At 43.5% G+C, this 24,564-nt stretch overlaps 1 protein-coding gene across 4 annotated transcripts; it reads left to right on the forward strand.

The window, feature by feature from the left end:
- The first annotated feature begins 4,050 nt into the window (after nucleotides 1-4,050).
- GJA3 (gap junction protein alpha 3) lies at nucleotides 4,051-24,564 on the forward strand. Of its 4 annotated transcripts, none has more exons than XM_032315111.1 (3): nucleotides 4,051-4,534; nucleotides 5,011-5,070; nucleotides 21,199-24,365. In XM_032315111.1, exon 3 carries the CDS (start codon nucleotides 21,216-21,218, stop codon nucleotides 22,551-22,553), a length of 1,338 nt encoding a protein of 445 aa, XP_032171002.1. In that variant the 5' UTR covers nucleotides 4,051-4,534; nucleotides 5,011-5,070; nucleotides 21,199-21,215; the 3' UTR covers nucleotides 22,554-24,365. The 4 variants fall into 4 exon arrangements, with proteins under 4 accessions (XP_032171002.1, XP_032171003.1, XP_032171001.1 ...); XM_032315110.1 differs by lacking the exon at nucleotides 4,051-4,534 and adding an exon at nucleotides 4,552-4,712; XM_032315113.1 differs by lacking the exon at nucleotides 4,051-4,534 and adding an exon at nucleotides 24,373-24,564 and having other exon boundaries at nucleotides 4,855-5,070; nucleotides 21,199-22,506.

A 24,564-nucleotide genomic window follows, 5' to 3' on the forward strand; every position in this document is an offset into this window, starting at 1 on the left:
AGCCGAGCTGCGGTCTACAGAGCAGAGAGGTGGGGGATATGGAGGCCAAAGGCAGAAAAAGATCAACACTATGATCTCACACTAGTTTGAAAAACCTTAAGATGAGAGGTTATTCAAGACATTCATCCCATATATTATGAATTGCTAAGATTTTGGCTGTCTTAGGAAATCCTCAAGAGGGATGGGGCCCCTGGGTGGCTCAGTGGGTTAAAGCCTCTGCCTTCGGCTCAGTCGTGGTCCCAGGGTCCTGGGATCAAGCCCCTCATCGGGCTCTCTGCTCAGCAGGGAGCCTGCTTCCTTCCACCCCCACCCCCCGCCTGCCTCTCTGCCTACTTGTGATCTCTGCCTGTCAAGCAAATAAATAAATAAATAAATAAATAAATAAATAAATAAATAAATAAAAGAGGGTGCCTGGGGTGGCTCAGTGGGTTGAGCCTCTGCCTTTGGCTCAGGTCATGGTCTCTGGGTCCTGGAATTAAGGCCTGCATTGGGCTCTCTGCTCAGTATGCCTCTCTGCCTACTTGTGATTTCTCTCTCTGTCAAATAAGTAAATAAATAAATCTTTAAAAAAAAGAAAGGAAGAAACCCTCAAGAAATATTAAAATACCAACAATAATGCTATGTATTGAATACAGACATTGTAACTTCCCAAGTAGCCTCGTAGTGTTTGGAAAGCAGTGGAGAGGGCTCCAAGATGATTGATAGTAACATTTCTGCAGGCAATGGGCTCCTAAACATGCCCTCAGGGAAATACTGGTCTGGGGGAGAATTTAAGTAAGTGACACTGGCTGTAAACTTTTGATTTAATCAATGTAGGGCAGTTTTCAAAAATGGAAGTGCCCTAAAATCAAGGAATGAAACTGTTGTTGAAAAATTTAGCAGAGAGGTGTCTGGGTGGCTCAGTCAGTTAGGCATCTGCCTTCGGCTCCGGTCATGATCCCAGGGTCCTGGAATCAAGCCCCACAACAGGCTCTCTGCTCAGCAGGGAGCCTGCTTCTCCCTCTCCCTCTGCCTGCCACTCCCCCTGTTTGTGCTTGCTCTCTGTCTCTCTGTCAAATACATAAATAAAATCTTTTTTAAAAAAGAGAAAGAGGGGCTCCTGGGTGGCTCAGTGGATTAAAGCCTCTGCCTTTGGCTCAGGTCATGATCCCAGGGTCCTGGGATTGGGCCCCACATCGGGCTCTCTGCTTGGCCATGAGCCTGCTTCCCCCTCCTCACTCTGCCTGTCTCTCTGCCTACTTGTGATCTCTCTGTCAAATAAATAAATAAAATCTTAAAAAAAGAAAGAAAGAAAGAAAGAAATTCAGCAGACTCACACTGAAGAGTCCTGCTCCTAATTGCCCAGAGGACACTTAACTTGCCTCCACCACATATGTGTCTGATTACATCTCTTAAGAAATGTGCGCAGAACACTTAGAATTGTGCCAGAAGCTATTTAAATTATTATGCTTTTTTATTCACTACTATTCACTATTATTGCCTTCATATGAAGTAAATATGTTTCAAGTGTTGATTTGTGAATCAATACTTTGTAATTCAGAACATATTATAAATTCCTCCAGGGGACAGACTGGCACAGAGACAGTGAATTCTTTGGGTGGAGAAAGTTTTCATCTCCCTCCAGCCTGAGGTCTCATATGAACTGAAGTTTAATAAATAGTAGTTGAATTAATTTACAAAAATACTATAAAACATGTATATTTACAAAGTACATAAAATACTATGCATTGCCAAGTGGTATGAGTAGGTAATGAATGATACCATCTATACTAGTAATTTTAAACTAAAAGAAAAAAGTCAAATTACAGGGTTTTTTTTAACTTGGGTTTAAGATGGATTAATTAAATTCTGCTCTCACATGATCGCATACAAGATAACTGTGTTACTCTGGGCTGCCACTTTTAGGGAGGCTTAAATATTCAACAAATATTTGTTGAACTTTCTTTAACATGTACAAAGCACAAAGATTTATGCAGATTAGTCAGACTCGGAAAAGTAATTCCAGCCACGACTACCAGGGGGCACCCTAAGCAAGCGCATCTGAGTGGCTGGTAGAAGGGAAAAGAGGGCCAGGTGCTCTCTCTCCAACACCCCTGCGTGAAAGGTTCCTAACTCAAAGAGCAACAATGCAGTCAAGTCTCTCTCCACTGTATACCTTTTTTGCTAGAAATATTACTAGAATATGGAAATGGGACCTGTCAAACGAGAATTCAGCTTTAATCAGTTTGCCATATATGCGTATGTACATATACATGGACACTTTACCCTGAAATTATTCTAAACACAACCTTTCTTGAAACTAAGTAAGAAGTAAACAATCTTTAAAATAAAAAGCATATCATATTATTAAGATCTTAGTTGTCTACCTAGAAAATATACAATGTGACAGGTGTAGTAAAGAAATCACTGTTTTCTTAATTCTGCTTGTCTTTACACACTATCATTTTTAATATTTTTATTGTAGTAAAAACACATAATATTTAAGATTTTAACCATTTAATTGTACAGTTCTATGGTATTAAGTACATTTACAATGCTCTACAACCACCATCACCATCTGTCTGCACTTTTTCATTTCCCAAACTGAGACTCTGTTCCCACAAAACACAAAATCCCCATTCTCTCTTCCCCCAGCCCCTGACAACCACCATTTCTTTGTCTGTATGATTTTGACTACTCTAGGTACCTGACATAAGTGGAATAATACAGTACTTGTCTTTTTTGTGATTGGCTTATTTCACTTACAAACTTCCAGTTACAAAATAAACCAGTCACATGGATGAAAAGTACTGCATAATGTATTATAGCCAATAATACTGTAATACTTTGTATGGTGACAGATAATTACATGTATTGCTATGACCATTTCATAATGTATATAATTGTCAAATCATTATGTTATATACATGAAACTAATATTAATATTTTATAGCAACTACAGTTCAATTAAAAATAAAAATAAAGGGATGCTTGGGTGTCTCAATCCTTAGGCTTCTGACTCAACTTTGGCTCAGGTCATGGTCTCTGGTGGTGGGATCCAGCCCTGCATAGGGTTCCCTACTCACCTGGGAGTCTGCTTGAGATTCTCTCCCTCTCCCTTTGCCTCACACACTTTCTCCCCTTCTCTCTAAAAATGAACAAATAAATCTTTAATAATGAATAAATAAAGAAAAATATTTGAAGGCCTTATAGAACAGTATTTCTCAATTTAAAAAAAAAGAAAAACTAAGTCTACATGACTACCACCTACTACATACATACACCTTCAAGTTTTTCAAGGAAGTAGGTACTTTAGATTTGCCTTTAGAAGCTTACTTTTCTTTCATCCCTGGGATAACCTTCAGTTCAGATCAGAACTGAATAAGTAAATTCCCTAGGACAAGCACACTGCTAATCAGAACAGATCTAAATTCTAATGAGGGTAATCAATGGAAGCTGTTCCATGGAAATTTGAAAACAATCAAAGATTCTAATCTCGCCACATTCTTGCAATAAATCCACCACTCATAAAGGTAATTCTACAATCACTTTCAGCTTCTAGAATGGCCAGCAAAATTCAGCCAACTAATATTTATTAACTATCTTGTCCAGGCCAAGCCCCACGCTTAAACCTTGAGTATGCAAAAGCAAACCCGGAGGCGCAGAGGGAACTCAAGAGTCCACCGAAACTGAGCGGAGACAGTAACAGGCAGGGACTGGATTCCTTCCTTGCTAGGTGGCCTTTTGGCGTTGGCTTTCCTTTGAAGTGTGTGCAGTACCAGCTCTGGGGAGGAAAGATGTTAAAACCTTCACCCCAGTCTGGGCAAGCAGGCTAACCTTTGCTCTAGCATCTGGTCACTACTACCAATAAGAAGGAGTGACTTGCAGGAACACCTTCCCTGTCACCTTGGGCAGGGCCAAGTCTCAAGTGCATCGGAGCAAGGTCTTTAAAAACACACACGCGCACACACACAAAAGAATCCCTATGACCGCCGGCTAAATTAAGTGTGTTTGACGGGAACCAGGCTCACGGCCACTATTTATAGCTCCTCGGCTCCTTTCCCGGGACGCGCTCCAGCCTTTGCTCTGGCACGGCCCTCGACAGCATCCACGTTGCGGCCCTGGCTCTTCTTTGGTCGATTCGGCCAGGTTACGTGGGAACCCCCTTTTCAGTGGCCCCAGCCCAGCGCTGGCTGTCTAGAATCGCGTCCCCTGGCGGCGAAACTCAGGGAAGGGGGGGACGGCAAGACGCCCCAACGCCCACGCGCGAACTACCCACCCGGTTCAGAAGAGCCCCCAGCGCTGCGGCTCAGCCCTGAGAGGACAAGCGGGAGCTGGATGGCCCGGCCGACGCACGTGCGCGCGAAGGGCACCCCTGGGGCCCGCAGGGCCTGAACCAGTACGCCCTTCGCTCGCCCTCGCCCTCCTCCCTTGCCGGCCTCGTGCTTTCAGTGGAGACAGACACGAGGCCCGCGGGACCCCGGCGGCAGGAAAGAGCCGCAGGCTCCACATCCAGAGCAGGAGGGCGCCCCCGTGGATGGGGCGCAGGATGCAGGTGCGGGTGGGAAAGCCGGACGGTTGCAGGGTGACAGGTGCAAGTTCAAGTGGGAATGAGTTTATGGTTGCGAAATGAGGGGTGCAGGCGTGGTGCGACTGTATGTGTAGTGTGGGGCAGGTGCAGGCTGGCGGGAGATAATGGGTATCTGCGGGTGCGAGGTGGGAAGCGGCTACAGGTGAGTGTGCAGGATGGGGGACGAGCGGCGGTATGCGGGTGCGGGATGAGAATGAGGGGCGCAGTGGGGCGGCGGGGCGGGGGCCCTGCGCTGCGCCCTGGCACCGCCCCTGCTGGGCCCCCAGGCTGAGGTGGAGGCGGCGGGGGCGTGGCACGGCGGCCCCGGCTGCTGCTTGGGGGCGCGAGCGCTGGGCGCACTGGGGCCGCGGGGATGGCCGCCGGGGCGGGGAGGCCGGGCCCTTGCGCGGGGCACACGCGTTAAGTTGCACCGCACGTGTAAGAGAAATTCTCCTTTTCAGAGCGGCCGGGAGCCCTGCTCGAGAAGGAGAGCACCCGGGTCGCCGCCGCGGCAGAGCGGGGTAAGCGCAGAACCGGGCGCCCCAGAGGTCCAGGCGCTGAGGGCCGGGGGACAGCCCCGGGGCGGAAGGACTGGCGGGACGCCGGCGCCTCCGACCTCCCCAGATGGGCTCGCGCGGGCCGGGGCGGAGCGAGCGGGAGCCGGAGCCCCGCTTCCTGTTTGCGGCTGCCGGCCTCTTCAAATTCTTTCGGGAATCTTTGGGAAAGTGGTGGGAGCGGCAGGGCTAGAGAGCGGGGCTCAGGAAACTTTCTGGAGAACTTTGGGAATAACCGATGTTTCTTTGCTCCTGGAGATCTCTGGGAGCGCCAGTTCTCTGCTGCGTAATGGCTTTCCTTGGTGGATGGCGGAGGGCTGGGTTGAAAATGTTTGCTTGATGGTGCTTTCCCCCTTGAGTGGGGAAGCTGGAGTGGCTCTAGAACTTCAGATCTAATGGGATCTTAAGGACTGCTTAAATACTTGGACACTCTGAACAGATACCACAGCCGCAAGACACGGAGTTCAGCTGCTAGCTTTTAGCATCGCCACGCTTTCTACAGAGTCGTGTTGGTGTCTTTTAGGAGATCTTGGCTCGCCTACTTCTTTAAGGAAACTTATTGAAAGTTTTTCTTTTCTTTTCTCTTTTCTTTTCTTTTAAGAAACGCTTTAGTTGTAAGTACCACGATCCAATTCCTTGACCTATATGCTTGTTATGGTGTGTTTAAGTATAAAGAATTTACAGAACAGTGGAAAAACACTTATCTGCATTCTACAGTCATCCCTTCTTTTAGGGGCTGTTCTGACAGTAAATTGCAGCGATGCGGGTGTATTTGCCTTGCAGTCTCCTCTACACTCTAGTGAGCAGAATTCATCCCAGTTTACAGAGCTCTAAGTTCATGAATATCTGTGACTGGGACTTTAGGGACAAGTGGAGTTCCCCAGTTTTTACTTTACCGAGATACCGCCAAAACATGTCACTTAAAAATGGTTGTATAGAAACAGCTGAGACGTGAATTGTGCTTGGGTTTATATTACTCAAGAATTCAAATTGATGATTTATGATATGTACATCACTTCATTGACAGTCCATCAATGTCCTGTGAGATATATTGCAAAACAAATATTAAAAGATTAAAGCGGGAAAGGGGAGACTTATTTTCCAAGGGTCAGTGTGTTCAAAGTAAACAGCAGCTAATTTGGCACATATTCCAGTGGCTCATCAGTTTGATTCATGTTGAGATAAGCATCTCACAAGGGCAATGCACGTGTTCCTGTAGTGTAGAGTAATTCACAAAAACTTTACTACTATAACAAACTAAACAAAGTTATTTAGGTTAACCAGTTGATGTTAACAGGCTTAAAGCCATCTTAAGATAATCAAATTGTAACAAAATTTCACTGTTTGCAAATAAGAAAAACAATAGTGACAGTTTCGTTGAATGTTACTTACATTTTAAGTTGCGTTCGTTTTCTTAACAAAAATAACTTTTACTACACGTTTGAGCCTTAAAAGTAATTGTGTATGTATCACAGCCATTTTATAAAGTCTCATGTATGTAAAGAATTTAAACTATAATTAGCCTTCAGATGTTACCATTACTTGAACATGCACCTAACACTGAATAAGTAGAATATATGTATTTTTAGGATTTTATCCCAGTATCGCTCATAAATACATGAGTAAACACATTATTTTTGTACTGTACCAAATTACCAGAACATTTTAGACAGCAGAAAGGCCTTTGAGAAGTATTTCACCCTGTACAGACAGCATGGTTCTCTGTATTAAGAAATAGCCAAACTCATGATTAACATACAGTGGCCTTCTCTCTTCTGCTCCACTGTGTTGTGGCCATCACCAAGACTATATAACGCTTGTCTTACTATATTTTGATTCATTTTGTTACAAGTCTGTCTCGCCCATAGATTGTGAATGAAACTCCTGAGCGTAAGGACCATCTCTTAATTAGTAGCACCGTGCCCCACACATGATAGGTGTTTGATAAGTGCTTACTAAGTTGACATTTAGTAAAAATGTCTAATACATGTGATCATTAACAGCATACCTGTGTCTCTAAGAACAGTATGTTTTTGCCATTTCAATATAATGCATAAAGGGAATAAAATAGTGATAAAGTTTAATTATAATTTTCATTCTGACAGTGGTGGAAAATTCTTCATCATGATAATTAGGTTAGTACTCTACTGCTTTTTTAAAATCTTTGGTCTTCAGAAGTATGACTTCATGATAGTTGATGTAAACAGTTTCTGCATTCTGATCTTTTCTTTAATTTGAAGAATTAGTGGTTTGCTTTAAATTTCTTGTTGACAAACTAATGATACTAAACATAAAAATCACATTTTTTTCATTCACACCACCTGATTATCTCTACGAATTAACACTCATTCCACTCATGAAATTCCATTTCATATTAACCTTATAATGAATCTTTTAATCTAGAACATAGAAGAGATTTCTGTGTTGTATACTAATAGAAGTGGGTTTGAACAAGAAAAGTGAAATTATATTTATACTATAGAAATTATTATTGCAAAAATAGAAAACATTTTGACAGATGTAATATGTGTCAGTAATACAAATGGAAAAATAAAATATCATAATTATAAGGCTGTGAGATTTTGTTCACTAAAACAAGAGTAAAGATAATAGCTGAATTTGCTTTAAAATGATATTGCTAATTTATATGATGGAGTAACAGGACTGTTCTTAGCATGTCAATAATATTTAACAATTTTAGCCACTTTGTAAAGGAAGAAAAAGAGCAAAAGCTTAAAATGGACTCTAACCCATTTTTCTAAACATACATTTTAATGTGTGGTAGAGCAATATAACTAAAAAGTCCGCTGTTGTCATCTCAACGTTCGGCCTGGTGCATAATCCCGTGAAGTCACGCGGAAGGGGAAGGTACACTGGACCAAGAGTAAAAAGTCAGGAGTTTTCATGCTGGCTTCAGCACTGTGGGCTTTGTAGCCTTCGGCAAATCACACTACCCTCTCGGGGCCTCCATATTCCCATATCCCCATCTGTAAAATGAAGAGGATAAACCAGACCACTTCTGAGGTTCTTTGAGCTCTAAAATGCTGTGATTCTATATTTCCTCCACGGATGAGCAAGATTCTTGAAGGATGTAATTTGGATTTATAAGGGGAAATTACCTTTTAACTGACCAGACTATATGAAGTCAGCGCTTGGTAATATGATTCCCACAGCCTGGTCTGTGTTTTAGTCAAGATCCTGTTCAGAGCACTAATATGTGGAAGTACGCCTATAATTTTCTTTATTGTTATTTACCCTTACACCAAGCCACCTTTCAGGAAATATTGGTAAATTGAATTTTACTTCAAGGGTAGTGACGGTTTTTTTCATTATTCAGTTACTAAAATTTTGAGGACTAATGTTGAAACACATTAAAATCATTGCTAAATTACACCAAAATGTGTAAGTAAAATGTTTAAATAAGTGAAAACTTCATGTGGTATTCTTAGGTCTTTCACAGAAGTTATTTTTAAAACTTTTAATGCCATTTAATAATTGGCAGGAGAAACTGGAGGACTCCACAGGGTAATGGAACAGGGAACACATTTGGAGGGTTTTAAAAGGAAGCCCAGTATAGCATGAATAGTATTGGAAGTCAGTCATGTTTCTAATTATACTCGACTATTTACATTTTTCTGTCAATTGAAGTGAAGCTCAACCAGCTGTTAATTTTCTAGCTTAATATTAGAACTCTAATTGTAGAAATGGTGACTTAATACTAATTTCTGGTAGGATTATTTATTTTATTCAAGTATTTCAAGAAGAAATACTGTGGATTAGAAGTTAAGGATATTTTTAATTTTGTAATTCTTAAATATAAAAATTGAAAAAAATTGAAGACATTTGTTTTAAACTAATATAGTTGTTTAAGTTGCTTCCAACTCAAAATTAGCTCTTACTTTGCTTTTCAGTTACAGAATGTCAAAAACAAAAGAAAAACTGAGTTTTTCACTTTGACTAAAGATGAGAAGTGTTAACGATACTTACTTTAGCCAAGTAAAGATTTAAAGAGCACGTGACTTTTTATAAATAATTTAAAATCCAATCCCCTCAAAGAAAAAATTCCCACATGAGGGACGCCTAGGTGGCTCAGTGGTTTAAATCCTCTGCCTTCGGCTCGGGTCATGGTCTCAGGGTCCTGGGATCGAGCCCCGCATCGGGCTCTCTGTTCAGCAAGAAGCCTGCTTCTCTTTCTCCCTCTGCCTGCCTCTCTGCCTACTTGTGATCTCTGTCTGTCAAATAAATAAATAAATTCTAAAAAAAAAAAATTCCCACATGAAAGAGAAAATAGAGGGATAATAATAACACATGGATGGCAAGTGATGTCTATCCATTCTTATTTAGTAAATAAAATAAGTAGAATAAAAGTATAACTTAAGGTACACCTGGCTGGCTCAGTCAGTGGAGTATGCAACTCTTGATCTTGGGGTTATAAGTTTGGGGCCCATGTTGGGTGTAGAGATAACTTGAAAAATAAAATCTAAAAAGATAAAGTATAATTTAAAACAATTTAATGTTTCTGGAGATTTGTTCTCTGACAATAAATATATATGATTCTAACAGTGCTTTAAAATTATTGATAAAAAAGTTAGAAAATTAGTGTTTTATAATTTCATTAAATCAGTTCGTCTCTCTGAGAGACATCATCTGTATGAGAGTTATGTCTCCTGCCAGAGCATGAGATTACTGAAAAGTTAAGTAATAGAAACCCTGTGCTTTTCCATTTAAAATAAGGGATCCAGGATGCCTGGGTGGTTCAGTGGGTTAAGCCTCTGTCTTTGGCTCAGGTCATGATCTCAGGGACCTGGGACCTAGCCCCGTGTTGGGTGGTCTGCTTAGTGGGGAGCCTGCTTCCCCCTCTCTCTCTGCCTGCCTCTCTGCCTACTATGATCTCTCTCTCTGTCAAATAAATAAATAAAATCTTTTAAAAACTAAAAAATAATAATAATAAAATAAGGAATCCCTTGAATCTGTACAGTAATAAATAATTTTACACTAAGATAAAGAATACCCTTAAAGTATATGCATATTTTAGAATAATACTAGCAAATACTAAAATCACATTATCTATTTAAAAGACCCATGGAGGGGGAACCTGGGTGGCTCAGTTGGTTAAGCGTCTGCCTTTGGCTTAGGTTATGACCCCAGGGTCCTGGGTTCAGGCCCCATGTTGGGCTCCTAGCTCAGTAGGGAGCCTGCTTCTCCCTTTCCCTCTGCCCCTTCCCCTTGCTTATGCCCACTCTCACTATATGTCTCAAATAAATAAATAAAATCCTCAAAAAAAAATTTTTTTTTAATTAAAGATCCGTAGGGACTTTCTGTAGATTTATTCTGTATACTACAAATATAGCATTTTGGTAAGACATTGGAAAAAATAACAAAATAAACTTTCATTCTTTTTCAAGCATGTCAAAACTGGTTGTTTAGCTAAAGAAAACTAAGACTAATATTTTAAAAGCCTTAAATAAGATTTGGAACCAAACAAAAGATCTGCTGTTGCTTTTTCTTTTAAGATTTTATTTATTTATTTGACACAGACAGAGATCACAAGTAGGCAGAGAGGCAGGCGGAGAGCGGGGAGAAGCAGGCTCCCCACCAAGCAGAGAGCCTGATGCAGGGCTCAGGGGCCCAGGACCCTGAGATCATGAGCTGAAGGCAGAGGCCCAACCCACTGAGCCAGCCAGTGCCCCCCAAATAAAGGATTCTAAGTACAAATACCATACAAAATCATAAGAAAATACCATGATTGATTTTCTGCCAGTAAATTTGAAACTTAGAAATGGAAAATTTTCTAAAATACATGAACTGGGCTCCTGGGTGGCTCAGTGGGTTAAGCCTCTGCCTTCAGCTCAGGTCATGATCCCAGGGTCCTGGGATGGAGCCCCGCATCGGGCTCTCTGCTCAGCAGGGAGTCTGCTTTCCTCCCTCTCTCTCTCTGCCTACCTCTCTGCCTACTCCTGATCTCTGTCTGTCAAATGAAAAAATAAAATCTTTTAAAAAAATAAAACAAAATACATGAACTATCAAAATCCACTTAAATAGCAACCCAAACTATGCAAATAACAGTTAATGAAATTGAATTTATAATCTAGGCTGGCTTCCTCAAAAAGACATTAATCCCAAACTCTTATAGCAAAATCTTACACAAGCTTATTCAGAGAATTTTTAATTTTTCAGGCTAAAATAGGTTTTTTACCAAAAGCCAATGGCAATGGTAGTACAAAAAATTGAGACCAATCTTGGGTATGAACAAGCACTCCAAAATAAAGTAGTGGCAAATTGAATGTGATAGAATATTAAAAATAAAATCAGGACCAATAGGTTACTTCACCATCTAAAAATCACAATAGCAGGAAAAAAGTAATTTACTAAATCCAATACTCACTCATGACTTAGAAAACAAGAACAAACAAACCATTAACAAAGATTGGAAGAAAACTTCCTTGACCTAATAAAATTTGCAACATCATGCTTAATGATAAAGTTTCAGAAGCATTCATGTTAAAGAAAAAAATGAGAGAAGATATCACCAGCTCTACATTGTGCTAGGAGTCCTGGCCAGTATAAGAAGACAAGAAAAAGCAATAACAGGAATTAGAACAAGGGGAGGAAGAAACAAATCTGTCCTTAACAGCAGATGATATGATTATGTGTTACTTGGAAAATCCAAAGGAATCTCCTATTTGAACTAGTAAGTCTTTCTAACAGATTGCTGGATACAAAGATCAATATATTAAAACAATGTTCCTAAGTACCATTAATAATCAAAAGTTATAATGAAAAAAACTATTTGGAACCAAAAAGAAACTAGAACAAGAATAAATTAGGAATCTATCTAACAAAAAAATGTGTAAATCTTTTAGGAACATTATCCTAAAGCACTACTGAAAGGCATGATGAAGGTCATCATCAGTGGATCAGTTGTGTCTATTGGTGGGGAGACTAGATTGTAAAGAGCTAAGTCTGATTTATCTATAAATATCATGCAATTCCAATTAAAACCAAGTCTCAGATTTTTGTGGAACTTGACAAGCTCTACCTAAATTTCATATGGATAAAATGAAAGGCCAGAAATTGTCTAGAAAATATAAAGAACAGAGTTGGGGGACTTGTTGTACCAGATACCAAGTATATCTAGAACTGTTGCCATTAGGTGTCCTGCTGGTTGGTGTGATCAGTTGTTGTCTTCTGGAGATAGAAAACAATGTTGCGTGCTGTTTAATCTGAAACTTCAGAGGTTCGATTTTTTTCCTCTTTCATGCTTGTCTATGTGGTTGAACTTTTCCCAATGCTGTGCCTCTGTGTTGTTAAGTGACATTGGGCCAGGTTTTAAAAGTCTAGTTCCCTTCTTGCTCTTTAGTCTTAGAAACTCAGACAAAGCTAAACATTGGAATTGATGTTGTAGAGTAAAAGAAGAAAGGGTCTTTGGTTATTTTGGTGATTTTTTTCTGATTTCTAGTTCCTTTTTAAAGAGTCAAACCAGAATTATGGAAAAAGTGTGGTAAGTACATAGTACCATGGGCTAGGTCCTGTGGCATCTGGAACTTACGGTCTTAAATGGGAGCACTTGAAAGAGGCAGGTAGATGTAAAAGAAGCTAATGGAAAACAGCTTTCCACCTGCGAAGAAGATAACTAGATAAGCCCTTTTTCATTGTATCATATTTGTGACTAGCTCAGCCTACCATGTTCTTTTAATATTTGTGCCAAGTCAGGAATGGCAAAAAGAAAATTAGCATTTGAGCTATGCTGCCTCATCCCAAACCCCAGCAGACGTTACTAATGGAACATAGAACTCTTTCTGGCTGAGCCTATACGTGACTCAAAATCCTACTCCACAATGTTCGAAGCAATCACAAACAGGCAAAAAATTAGTTTGCCTAGCCATACTCCATGTTGTATTACCTCTAATTTACTGACCAAGTAACAATGTTTTTTTTGTTGTTGTTGTTGTTGTTGTTGTTTAGATTTTATTTATTTGACAGACAGAGATCACAAGTAGGCAGAGAAGCAAGCAGAGAGAGAGGAGGAAGCAGGCTCCCTGCAGAGCAGAGAGCCCGATGCTGGGCTCCATCCCAGGACCCTGGGATTATGACCTGAGCTGAAGGCGGAGGCCTTAACTCACTGAGCCACCCAGGTGCCCCAAGTAACAATGTTTTCAGTGTCAAAATATTGGTACAAAAGAGAATCAAGCAGAATACAAATGATACATTTTGGGTGTTATTCCAAACTAAGAGTTACATTTCCTAATAAGCAGATCTTTTGCAAGTTTGTCCTTCTGTATTCAACCTGAAGATGCTGGAGTGCCCCAGGGCATGGTCTTCAGCCTCCTTGTCCTTCTCCCCTGCCCTTAGATAATCTCAGTCCAGTCTCAGGGTTTAATGATGACTCCCAAATGTTTATCTCCAGCTTTAACAGTTACACGTCTAATAGGTATCTCAAACTTAACATTTTCAGAATAGAACCTGTGATTCCCATGCCTTTCTCAAACCTATAACTTCTCTGGTTTCCCCGTGTTGGTAAATGGCAGTTCCCTTCTTCCTGTTCAGGGCAGAAACCTTGGCGTCTCCCAAGCGCTACCCCAACCCTTGACCTGTCAGCACATCGTGCTGGACCTACCTTCAGAATCTGTGCAGACTCAACTATTTGTCATCACTGTCACTTTTCTGTATTATAGTACAGTGTCCTCACCAGACCCTCTGCTTTTCCCTTGCCCACAGCCCCCTTTACCCCATGCCTGTTCCCAACACAACAACCAGAGGGAATCTGTGAGGATGTAAGTCTGATTGTGTCACTCTTCTGTTCCAGTCCTCCAGTACATTCTTATCTCACTTGGAGTATAAGCCAAAGTCTGTCCACCTCCCCACTTCCTCTTTGACCTGCTTGTCTGCCTGTCTGCTCCTGGTTGGCTTTGCTTCCCCCATACTGTCCTCGCCTTCCGCAGCACACCAGGTTTGCTCTCGGCTGGAAGCCTTGCTCTGCCTGGAATGTTTGTCCTTGCTTTCTGAGGCCCAGCTCCTCACTCAGATGTCACCCTCTCAGGGAGGCCCCCAGTCCTCCGCAGCCCCTGTACTTCGCTCTGTGCTGCCCCGCAGCACTCTGTCTGCCCACAGCAGTGTCTGACATCTTACTTCTCTTCTGTCCACTGTCTTTCCCAGACCAGACAGCACTCCTCTGCTTTGCTCAGCGCTGAATGCCTCCCACGTAGTAGCTTTCACTCAGTCCTCACTGCATGGCCACAACTTGTACATAGATAGGTCTGGCTGGGCAAGGAATTCGGGGAGCCCAGTCCCTTTCTCATCTTCTCTGTTCCCTAGTTATCAAACCTTTTTTCTTCTTAGGAGCTCAAGTCCTGCCCTGGCCTGAGAAGACGACCTCTGGCTTGATCTCACTGAGAAGAGTCTTGTCATCACTTTGGAGAGCACTCGCCCTACATCTGCCTTCTCAGCCCCTCTCCCGCCCTTTTGCCCCTTCCTGGTGCTGAGCAGGCTGACTGTCCGTCCACCCTCCTGTACCCATGACTCCACCACTTTGATGCCAAACATCCACAGCCCTCCCTATCTCAGAAATGCCTCCTCTGAGCCTTATTCCCCCACTTTTTATCCATTTTGCATCTCTCCTTCCTTTAAGTTCTAGACTTATTGAACAAATGCTCTCCATACCATGTCTCCATTTCTCTCCCACATTCTACCTCTTTAACCACGGGCCTGAACTTTTGTTTCTGCCCCAGAGCTCCCACTGGACTGAGCATTTAAAGACCATCAGTGGCTTCCCTGGGAGATCAAAGGGCCTTTTCTTTATGTCCATCCATCTGAACACGCCAAAGAATGTTGACACTGTTAGTCACCTCCTTCTTCAAAGCCCTCCTTTGGCTTCCTCACTTCTGTGTTGCCCTAGTTCTCCAGTCTTGTTGGCCGCGCTCAGAGAATATGCCTTCTGATGTGAACAGTATTCCCAGCAGGTGAGGGGGATTCTGGTGCTTCTTGGGCAAAGTAAAATGTAAACATTCAATCTTAGTAGCTCAGGTAAAGCTAATGTTGGGGTCAATTCCATAAGGAAGAAAGGGTCTTCTCTTTTGATGTTATTTGATACTATTTTGATAACAAAATAAATACAGTCCAAACAATATGAACCTGTCTGCCCCCCTCCCCCGAGGAATGCCCCTTCCCTCCACACTATCTGGGGGTTGCTGCTGTCTGTCATTGCTTAGTCTTGGGCTCTTACTCACTTGGTCAGTCCTGCCATCCTTCACCAAAGCACTGGCTGCACACACTGTGTGCGGTGAGTATTTTCCCACACTGCTCTTCCTCTGTTTCGCTGGATTTTCCATAAGTTCTGTCCTTGGTGCTTTCTTTGCTCTACCTTCTTCACTCAGGAGAGGTGGAGGCACACTGTGGACCCTCTGCCCAGTCTTCTCTACTTCCATGCCTCCAGCTTCCTCCTGGACAGTTTCACTCATATCTCCCACCACTACTTTTGATTCATACAGTCACAAAACCAGAGTATTCATCCTTTCTTCCAATCCCATATTAACACGCCTCCCAAATGTTTTTCCCTTCAAATGGCCCCCTGGTTTTCCCACTTGGGCTTAGAAATAGGAGGCTTGTCTTTAGTCCATGCCTCTCTCTCTTTCAGTCTCTGACTAGGCAGACTCTACATTCTGCTTTATTTTTGTCTGCAGACTGTGTCTCCTTTCTGTCCTTCCTTTTTCCATTCACCCCTGCTGTAATCTAGCTGGGGCCTTCAGCACTCACTCAGAGATTACCACTCTTCCTGAGTCCTTGTTAGAGGGACGCTTTCTTTTCTGAACAGCACTTTCAGCATATCTCTCTGCTCTCGATGTCTTTTCATTCATCCCACCAGTGTTTATTGAGCGGCTGTTATGTTCAGAGTGCAGCCCGTCTAGCTCTTCTGAGCAGAAGCAGCCATTTAAACTCACTGCTCTAGTACAAGGCCCCTGTTTCAGCCATGCCAGATCACACTGCCATGGGAACACCATTATGGCCTTGAAATTCACTCCCATCCCTCTTCTCCTATCCAAAACCCCTCTCCCAAACCCAGCTCAAATATCACCCTTCCCTGGCTGGCTTTCCCTGGTTACGTGTTCTGGTATTAAAATCTCTTTTCTCTAGAATCCCTCTGCACCCACATAGCTCCCCCATTTTCTGAAGTTTCCCATCTCCACAAATAGATTTCAAGATAGAGACCATGTTTTTACCTCCACGCTATTCAACAGAATGTGCAGCCCAGAGTTGAGCACACGATTGTAACTAGACAAATAGCCATTGATGGATCTGAAGGGACACTCAGCAAATCCTGAAGGCCAACGGGAAACTGTATAACTTTGAGAGGGAAAGTATAACTCTCAGAAGAACATGGAAGCAGCCACATAAGCTATACAATGTAAGATCTTGTTTTGCAGTAATGTCAGAATCTAAGTTTTCATTGAAATCAAAGTAAAAACAAGTTAAATGTCATCTCATGGAGATTCATATCGCATCCAAGTAATATAGAATCCCACTACCACTGAGGTAGACCAGTTCTCTAAAAAGTGCTCAGTATTGTAGCTGTGGTGCTCTATAAGTAGTTCACAAGCACTCCCAGTATGAGCTTTCAGGAATTGCTCTAGTTTTGTCCTGAATTGACCCTGTACATTGACAATAAGAATAAACCCATTTTTCTCTTTCAAGCAGAAAGATATTTCATTCAGTCACCGTGTTTGTCTCACTTGATGTCAGCCCAAAGTGGATCACTTTGTTGTCTGTTGTTTGTACGTAGCCAGCAGAGCTCTGCTGTTCTGGGTGTGCTTCACTCCTCCCCTGTCGTTTTCTCGCGGAATTGGTCTTAGGGATATGATTAAAAAGTGAGATTGACAAAACATCTTAAGAACATCTGCGTGGTGTCTGGAGCAGACTTGGATGGCTCTGAAGAGACGTGGATGTCGCTTCTGCTTTGGAGGCTCTGATTTTGACCTGATCTCGACCCATACTGCTAGTCTTCCCATAGACGGTTTGGTCCTCTTGTTAGTTTTTTTCTTCATTCATTCATACATTTCCAAAACAAAACCCAAACTGTGGGGTGCCTGGCTGGCTCTGTCAGTTAAGCTGGATCATGATCCCAGGGTCCTGGGATGGAGCTGTATCCAGCTCCTTGCTCGGGGGAGCTGCTTCTCCCTCTGCCTCTGCCTGCTACTCCCCCTCCTTGTGTACTCTTTCTCCTTCTCTCTTTCTCTCTATCAAATAAATAAAGAAAATCTTTTTTAAAAAAATAATAAACCCAAAGTGTGAAGTGTAGTAGTAATAAGACTCAGCAGTCAGTGATGGGATACAAACAGCCTGGTCCTTACTTTGGAAGAAATTGGCAGACTGCCATGGCAGGAGAATCCAATTTATGCTCTGTGCCATCAGTGATAACCATTGTCAGGGTTCGTGTTGCATCTCAGAGATCCCAGGACCACTCTCCTCTAACATTGGGCCAATAATGTTACTGTATTTGTCTTTTGTGTGCTTATCAAGAGGTCTATGGAGTAGAAACCGTAACTAAGGAATAATAAGAGGAATCAGACTTTTTCAAAAACTAGAACTTTGAAACCTGAAAGTCATGGTCATTAATCCTTTATGATGATAAACATGATGAAAATGCAAAGGAATAGGAAAAGAAATGAAAATCAACCAGTTCTAGAAATACTATGGTTAACATTTCGGTATCATTCTTGCTCTTCCTTTTGCATAGATGAATGTGTAAAATGTGTGGTATCAGACTAGAGTTTTGTATTAGGCTTTTGTTATTTAACATTACAGCATGAATATCTCTTCATGTCATTAACGATCTTAAAAATTATATCTAGTGAATACCTTGTATTTCAGTAGTTATGAATGTTATTTTGGTAGTTATGAATGAACCATAGCTTTTCATTTATGCCTGTCTTTATTGTATAAAGAATTAAAAGGAGAGTATCAGTTGGGAGTTCTTTTGTCTATAGGCCATAGAAAACCTAACTTGATCAAATAGAGATTTTTCCTTCACATAAATCTGGAGATTGCTGTTGGGTGTGATCCAGCAGGTCCATAATGTCACAATAGGTGCCTTGGACTTTCTTGACCATTCCCTCACACTTATTGACACATGCTTGCAAGGGGACTGCCCAGCTCCAGGCACCACATCTGTACTCACTATGGGAAGAAGGGGGAAGGGACAGCAAAGGTAGCATCTGCCCTTTTAATAGAAAACCAAAATCTTTCCCAGAAGCTCCCCGAGCCAACTTCTTACACCTTATTGGATATAACAGAAAGAAGTAGGAAAGCAACCATTTCCCTTCCCAGTCAGGCAGGCAAGGGAGAGGAAGACTGGGAGTAGGATCTGGGTTAAGCCAGATTCTGGTGTCAGCCTTGGGCACTATTATGTATTTAACTTGTCGTCCTTCAGTGGACACTTCTGTTTCCAATTATTCCTCCTTATAAGTAATTCCTAGTAAATATCCATGTTTATCCATTCATCAAAATCTCTGATTATTTCCTTGGTATGATGTTACAGGAGTAGAACTACAGGTTAGAGGTATCATGGCTTTTATATCTCTTCATACACATTACTAAGCTCCTTTCCAAGAAAAGTCTTCCAGTGCATGCTACCACACAGAGCATGAGCCATGGGCATCCCCATTTCGGACACACTCTTAGTCATCCCATCTTTAGGACTTACTGAGTCTCAGCAACTACCAGAGTACCAGCTAAGTATGTGGATGGTGACACATCGTGTTTCTCTAGGTTACAATCAGAGGTCATGATGGAAATTGAAGGCTATCTATCTGAAAGTGTTTTGCAGCACCCAGACCTAAAGAACCTAAAGAACTCTGGAGAGGCTGAGCCAGCAAAGAAGAGTAGCAAGATGCCACAGGCACCTGCCCTATCCTCCTCATCTGATTTACTAGTTGCATAAATATTTACCTAGCCCCATGTTTCTCAACAGGTGCAAAATGGGCATTTGGGGAGGGCTGGGTCTTTACTGTGAAAAATTTCCTTTTTTGCCTCCCTGGCCCTGCAGGGAAATGGTAGCAACACTTTCAGCCGCTGTGAGAAGCGAACCCTCCTCATGGTGTTATGGGCTACCAGGCTTATGGGGAGAACCTATCAGGCATGTTGCTTTGACTCCTTTTCAGCACATTGTGTTGTGCTCAACAAGACTGGGAAGGTAGCAGGAAGAAGTATTAAGTATTTAAGTATTAAGTATTTACCCCACGCCGATCTTTTCTTAGAGGTTTCCAGAAATGCACTACAGACATCAAGGAGGAAAGGTTACGCATGCAAACCCCAAACTCAAAACTAGAGTAAAGGAAAAAGTTCACAAGAAGTGAAAGTGGTTAAAGGTGGTTTCCTATAGAAACTCAGAAGGCTGTGGTTGTCTAGGGACAGCAAGGAGAGAGGATGTTAGAAGGTGTGGGAGGATGGAAAGAACCTCCTGGAATGTAAAGGGAGCAAGAGCCATTAAGCCAGGGCCATGATAAGGGGGAAGAGAAAACACAGGGCCCCTGTGTTAGCCTGAGTTGGCCACTCTTGAAGAGAGAGAGGAGGTAAGTGACAGGTCAATAGGCCAGTCCCTGGATTGGGGCCAAGTTTCAAGTTGAAGAGCTAGCACGTGCAAAGGCCTAACCGCAGAGTCCCAGGGACCACAGGAAGTTTGGTATCACTAGTGTTTGTTCAGGGACTGAAGGATGGTCCACACTATGCAAGCCTTTTGTCTTATGCCCCAGAGGAGAATCTCCAGCAGATTGAAGGGAGGGGCCGGGGCTAGGGGCAGAGATGCCAGTTAGGGACCCCATGACTGTCTAAGGAGGAGCTGGGTTGAGGAGAAGCAGGATGTAACCTAGTATGTAATACCTGACATTCCTTCATGGAAGAGTGCGTTGTTTCACGTTCAGTAATTAAGTTTCTAAATTAAAATATTTTACCTGCCAAGAACATGCCAAATAGAACAGATACGTCACAATATAGGACAAGGAGGCTGGTGGGATATGTGAATGGTAATATTTTTCTAAAGACCTCAAATGACCAAAACAAAGGCTTGAAAGTTTATTCTAGGAGAGGGTTAACAGTTGTCTTTTCTTTAGATCATGGTGAATAAAGTTTTGTTTTGTTTATCTGCCTCTGAACCAATTCATAAAAGTTAATATTTTTAAACATTTTAAAATTCAAGAAGAGAAGAGTGTTTTTAAGGCTGCCGGAATTTGTACATACACTTAGAGCTTGGGCCGCTTTCCTTAGCGAAAAATGAGAGAACAGAGCTCTTTTGGCTTTAGCTGGAAACATTTGGCCTGTTTGAACAGTAGCGACAGGGAGGACACCTTGTAATCTTGGTCCCCTGTGTCTGCGGAACACTGCTACCTTCCCAGAGGCCGCCTGCAGGCCCTCCCTCCACCTAGGATGCAGCTCACCGCACCCAAAAAAATGACCATCGTCCCATCTTACAGACGGAGATACAGGCTCCTGCCTGGGGACGTGCAGTGAGTTAACCATGCATGGAACATTTGCAAAGTGAAAAAGAAAGGAAATAATAGGTAGTAGGTTAATGTGTGGTAGAAGTTATGAATTCATCAGGGGGAGAGTTGCTGTAATCTCACAGAAACAGAAAGGGCGAGGTTAGTAAAGGACCCAAGCTGTGTACCCCACAGCACCAGAGCTGCCTTGGAGACTGGGCCCTGGAAGAGAGCAGGATGGGGAGTTAGAAGCCAGGGGAGAGTTATTTTCTCCTCAGGCAAGTTATCTCCCTTTGGAGCTCTAGTTTCCTCATCGCTGAAGGAAGGGCTTAAGTCGCTCTTGGGCATCTCCTTGGTGTCACCGCTTGTGTCCTGTAACAGTAGTTCCGTGTTATGCGGACACTGAGGGCGTTTCTGTAACCCTGCTCAGCGCGATGGTGGATGCACACGCACACGCACACTCGTGCTGTAGAAAGCTCTGCAGCGCCTCCCTGGTTTGGAAGTGGGACTACAGCTCCCCCAGCAGCGATATTCCAGCGCCATCTGCCGAGGCCTGCCCCTAGGGGTGTTTGGACCCTACAGCTTGCCAACCTTAGGCTTCCTATTAACCAGCGATGTTCCCTTGCAGGTTAGCACTCTGAAGCAATGGGCGACTGGAGCTTTCTGGGGAGACTATTAGAGAACGCACAGGAGCACTCCACGGTCATTGGCAAGGTTTGGCTGACGGTCCTGTTCATCTTCAGGATCCTGGTACTGGGCGCCGCAGCCGAGGAGGTGTGGGGAGACGAGCAGTCGGACTTCATGTGCAACACGCAGCAGCCCGGCTGCGAGAACGTCTGCTACGACAAAGCCTTCCCCATCTCCCACATCCGCTTCTGGGTGCTGCAGATCATCTTTGTGTCCACGCCCACCCTCATCTACCTGGGCCATGTGCTGCACATCGTGCGCATGGAAGAGAAGAAGAAAGAGCGGGAGGAAGAGCTGCTGAAGAGCGACGGGCCGGCTGCACGCTGTGGGTCGGGCAGCCACAGCCAGAAGGACAAACCACCGGTGAGGGATGACCGGGGCAAGATCCGAATCGCCGGGGCCCTGCTCCGGACCTACGTCTTCAACATCATCTTTAAGACACTGTTCGAAGTGGGCTTCATTGCTGGGCAGTACTTTCTGTACGGCTTTGAGCTGAAGCCACTGTACCGCTGTGACCGGTGGCCCTGCCCCAACACGGTGGACTGCTTCATCTCCAGGCCCACGGAGAAGACCATATTCATCATCTTCATGCTGGCAGTGGCCTGCGTGTCCCTCTTACTCAACATGCTGGAGATCTACCACCTGGGCTGGAAGAAGCTTAAACAAGGGATGACCAACTATCGCTCAGACACCCCTGAATCCAGGGTAGGGGCCACAAAACCTGGGGGTGTAAGCCCACTCCTTCTTCCCTCCCACTCGGCCCCGCCCACGGTTACCATCGGATTCCCACCTTACTATGCTCACTCTGCCTCTTCTCTGGGACAGGCCACGGGGACGGGCTACCCCGGGGCCCCTCCACCAGCAACAGACTTTGACATGGCAGCCCTGTCCGAGGCCCCTGGGAAGGACCACCCTGCCAAGTTCTACAACGGCAACCACCACCTGCTAATGACAGAGCAGAACTGGGCCAACCAGGAGGCTGAGCAGCAGACTTCTGCTAGGAAGGCCTCCCTTCCAGCTTCGGGTTCTGCATCCCTGAGCCCTACAGGCAGCACCAAGGAGCTCCCTCAGGAGGGTGGTGTGGGAAGCAGTGCACCTGGCCTGTTGGAGAATGGGAACGGCAGCAGCTTGGGAGAGAGCAAATTGGAAGTGACTCCCGATGACGGGGAGGAGCAGCCAGTGACCACCGCAGTGGAGATGCACGTGCCTCCCTTGCTCCCAGCAGACCCCGGACGATCAAGCAAGGCTAGTAAATCCAGTGGCGGTCGGGCCAGACCCAATGACTTGGCCATCTAGTGGTGGTCTCTCCAGACAGCGTTATAATAACCTCTTTTCTAGCAACCAAAAACAAAAGAGCAGTTCCAGTCTGCAGGTAGAGAAAGCCTGGAGTGAGAGAGCACTGGAGTGGAGGAAGGGGAGATCAACCGGAAGAGAGCAGGTTTCTGTGTGTCCATGCTTGCTGTTCTTAACACTGTGAGGTAGAGCGGGGAGAACGTCCACGTTTGCTGAGATGGGGAGGTAGGGGCAAAGTGGGTGCAGGGGCTGTTGACCTTTAAAGATATTCCCAACAACCCAAGAGTCCAGCAACCTGGGCCACCTTTGCAGGTGCTGCTGCCCAGCCTTGGGCTCCTGCTGTCTCTGTGGGTAACTGTTCTGCTGTGGTAAAGCAACAGGTGTCTGCAGTCACTTCAGCTCGGGGCAATTAGGTTTTCCATTCCTATTCTCTCCAGAGCCCCTGGGCTGCCCGGAAAGTTGTAGACACACTTAGCACTATCTCTGTTTGATACCTTGAACTTCATTTGGGATATTTGCCAAACTGCACTAAAAAAAGATTTAGAGCAAGTCCATATAGTGTCATTTGAGTTTCTGAAATTGCCTGTGAAGCCCAGGATATCAAACTGTATGCTTCGTGACAAGTGACAATGAGCAGCTACCCTCCAGAGGCAGAGTCAGTGCAGGCGAGAGCCACAGAGGTTGGTGGTAAGAAAGCAGGGAAAAATGCAGCAACACTTGAGATAATTTTTAAACAGCTGAGGAAATTGAAATGAAAGTGTGGCATGTATGCCTTAGGTATTTATTTTTAAATTGATACTTTGTGCTTTGATCTGAATTGTACAGGAATGCCTATCTTCCCCCACTTTCTTTCAGAAGAAATGAAAGAAAAATAGTACTATTAAAATGAATACTGACTAAGGGACTGCTAATTTGTCCCATTACGTACTAGTAAAACTTTGAACTTTTTTAAAAAGAAATTTTGACCTTATGAGTCAGCTAATTGCTATCCGAATGTACCATTTAAAAAAAAAAATAAAGGCAGGGTAAATTTAAGTGCATTTCAAGTACTTCAAGTTGTGAAGTTTTTGAATGGAAGGTTAAAAGTTAACTACTCTTGCCAGAAAAATTATTTATACAGATGAATCAATGACCTACATTTTTTTTAACAGTACAAAATAAAACTCTTTGAGTTTTCTAACCATTCTTTGTGGGCAGCCTGTTTGCTTTCTAAAGTGTAAATAAAAGTATCTGGGTTTTACTTCCTGTGTAAGTGCATGTGCTGATTTCGGACGTGTGCCCCATTTGTCACCCACGCGGATTGCTGCACTGACAGCGAAGGCTCTTTCTCTACATGGGTGTGGCTGGAACGTGGCAGAATTTTCTGTACTGCACACCCTGCTGTTGTGTCTGAGTCGCTGTTTGTTTGAAAACCAATGAACAGTGGTAATGCTGAGCCCGGTCCTTCTCACACTCCAACTTCCACTGAGTGCTGTCAGCCCTTATTCAGCAAAACACCAAACACTTGCCAATTTGATTCATTCCTTTGTGTAAATCAACACCAATTTCCCGATGACTTATGGGGGGTTACACTCCAAAACATAATTTGTGTTTTATATGGTAAAGAGTGACCTACTAGCAACCTGATGAGAAGACTGCAATTCCCATTCTCAGATAAATGTGTGCAACTAGTTCATTAGAGCCTTATGCTTGCTGCAGAATGAACTTAGATAATCTCCTCAGCTTGAAAGATGCCAGCTTCCCATAAATATCCTTTAGGCTTTTCTCAAACAGATTTGAGAATTACAGAAAATTGAGTGGCTATTTTCTCCATTCTCCCCAGGCTAGGACACAACTCATCACTGTAGATTGCAGAGGAGAGAAGATTGATCATCACCTACAGTGGATGCCTTAGGCTTCATGCAGTAGGACCTAGTTCTCTGGGGTGAGAAGGGCCACCAACAAATCTTAGTTTGAAAAGCATTCTTGGGCGCCTGGGTGGCTCAGTGGGTTAAGCTGCTGCCTTCGGCTCAGG

This window comes from Mustela erminea, chromosome 15 (genome assembly GCF_009829155.1).
Source record: "Mustela erminea isolate mMusErm1 chromosome 15, mMusErm1.Pri, whole genome shotgun sequence".
NCBI lineage: Eukaryota > Metazoa > Chordata > Mammalia > Carnivora > Mustelidae > Mustela > Mustela erminea.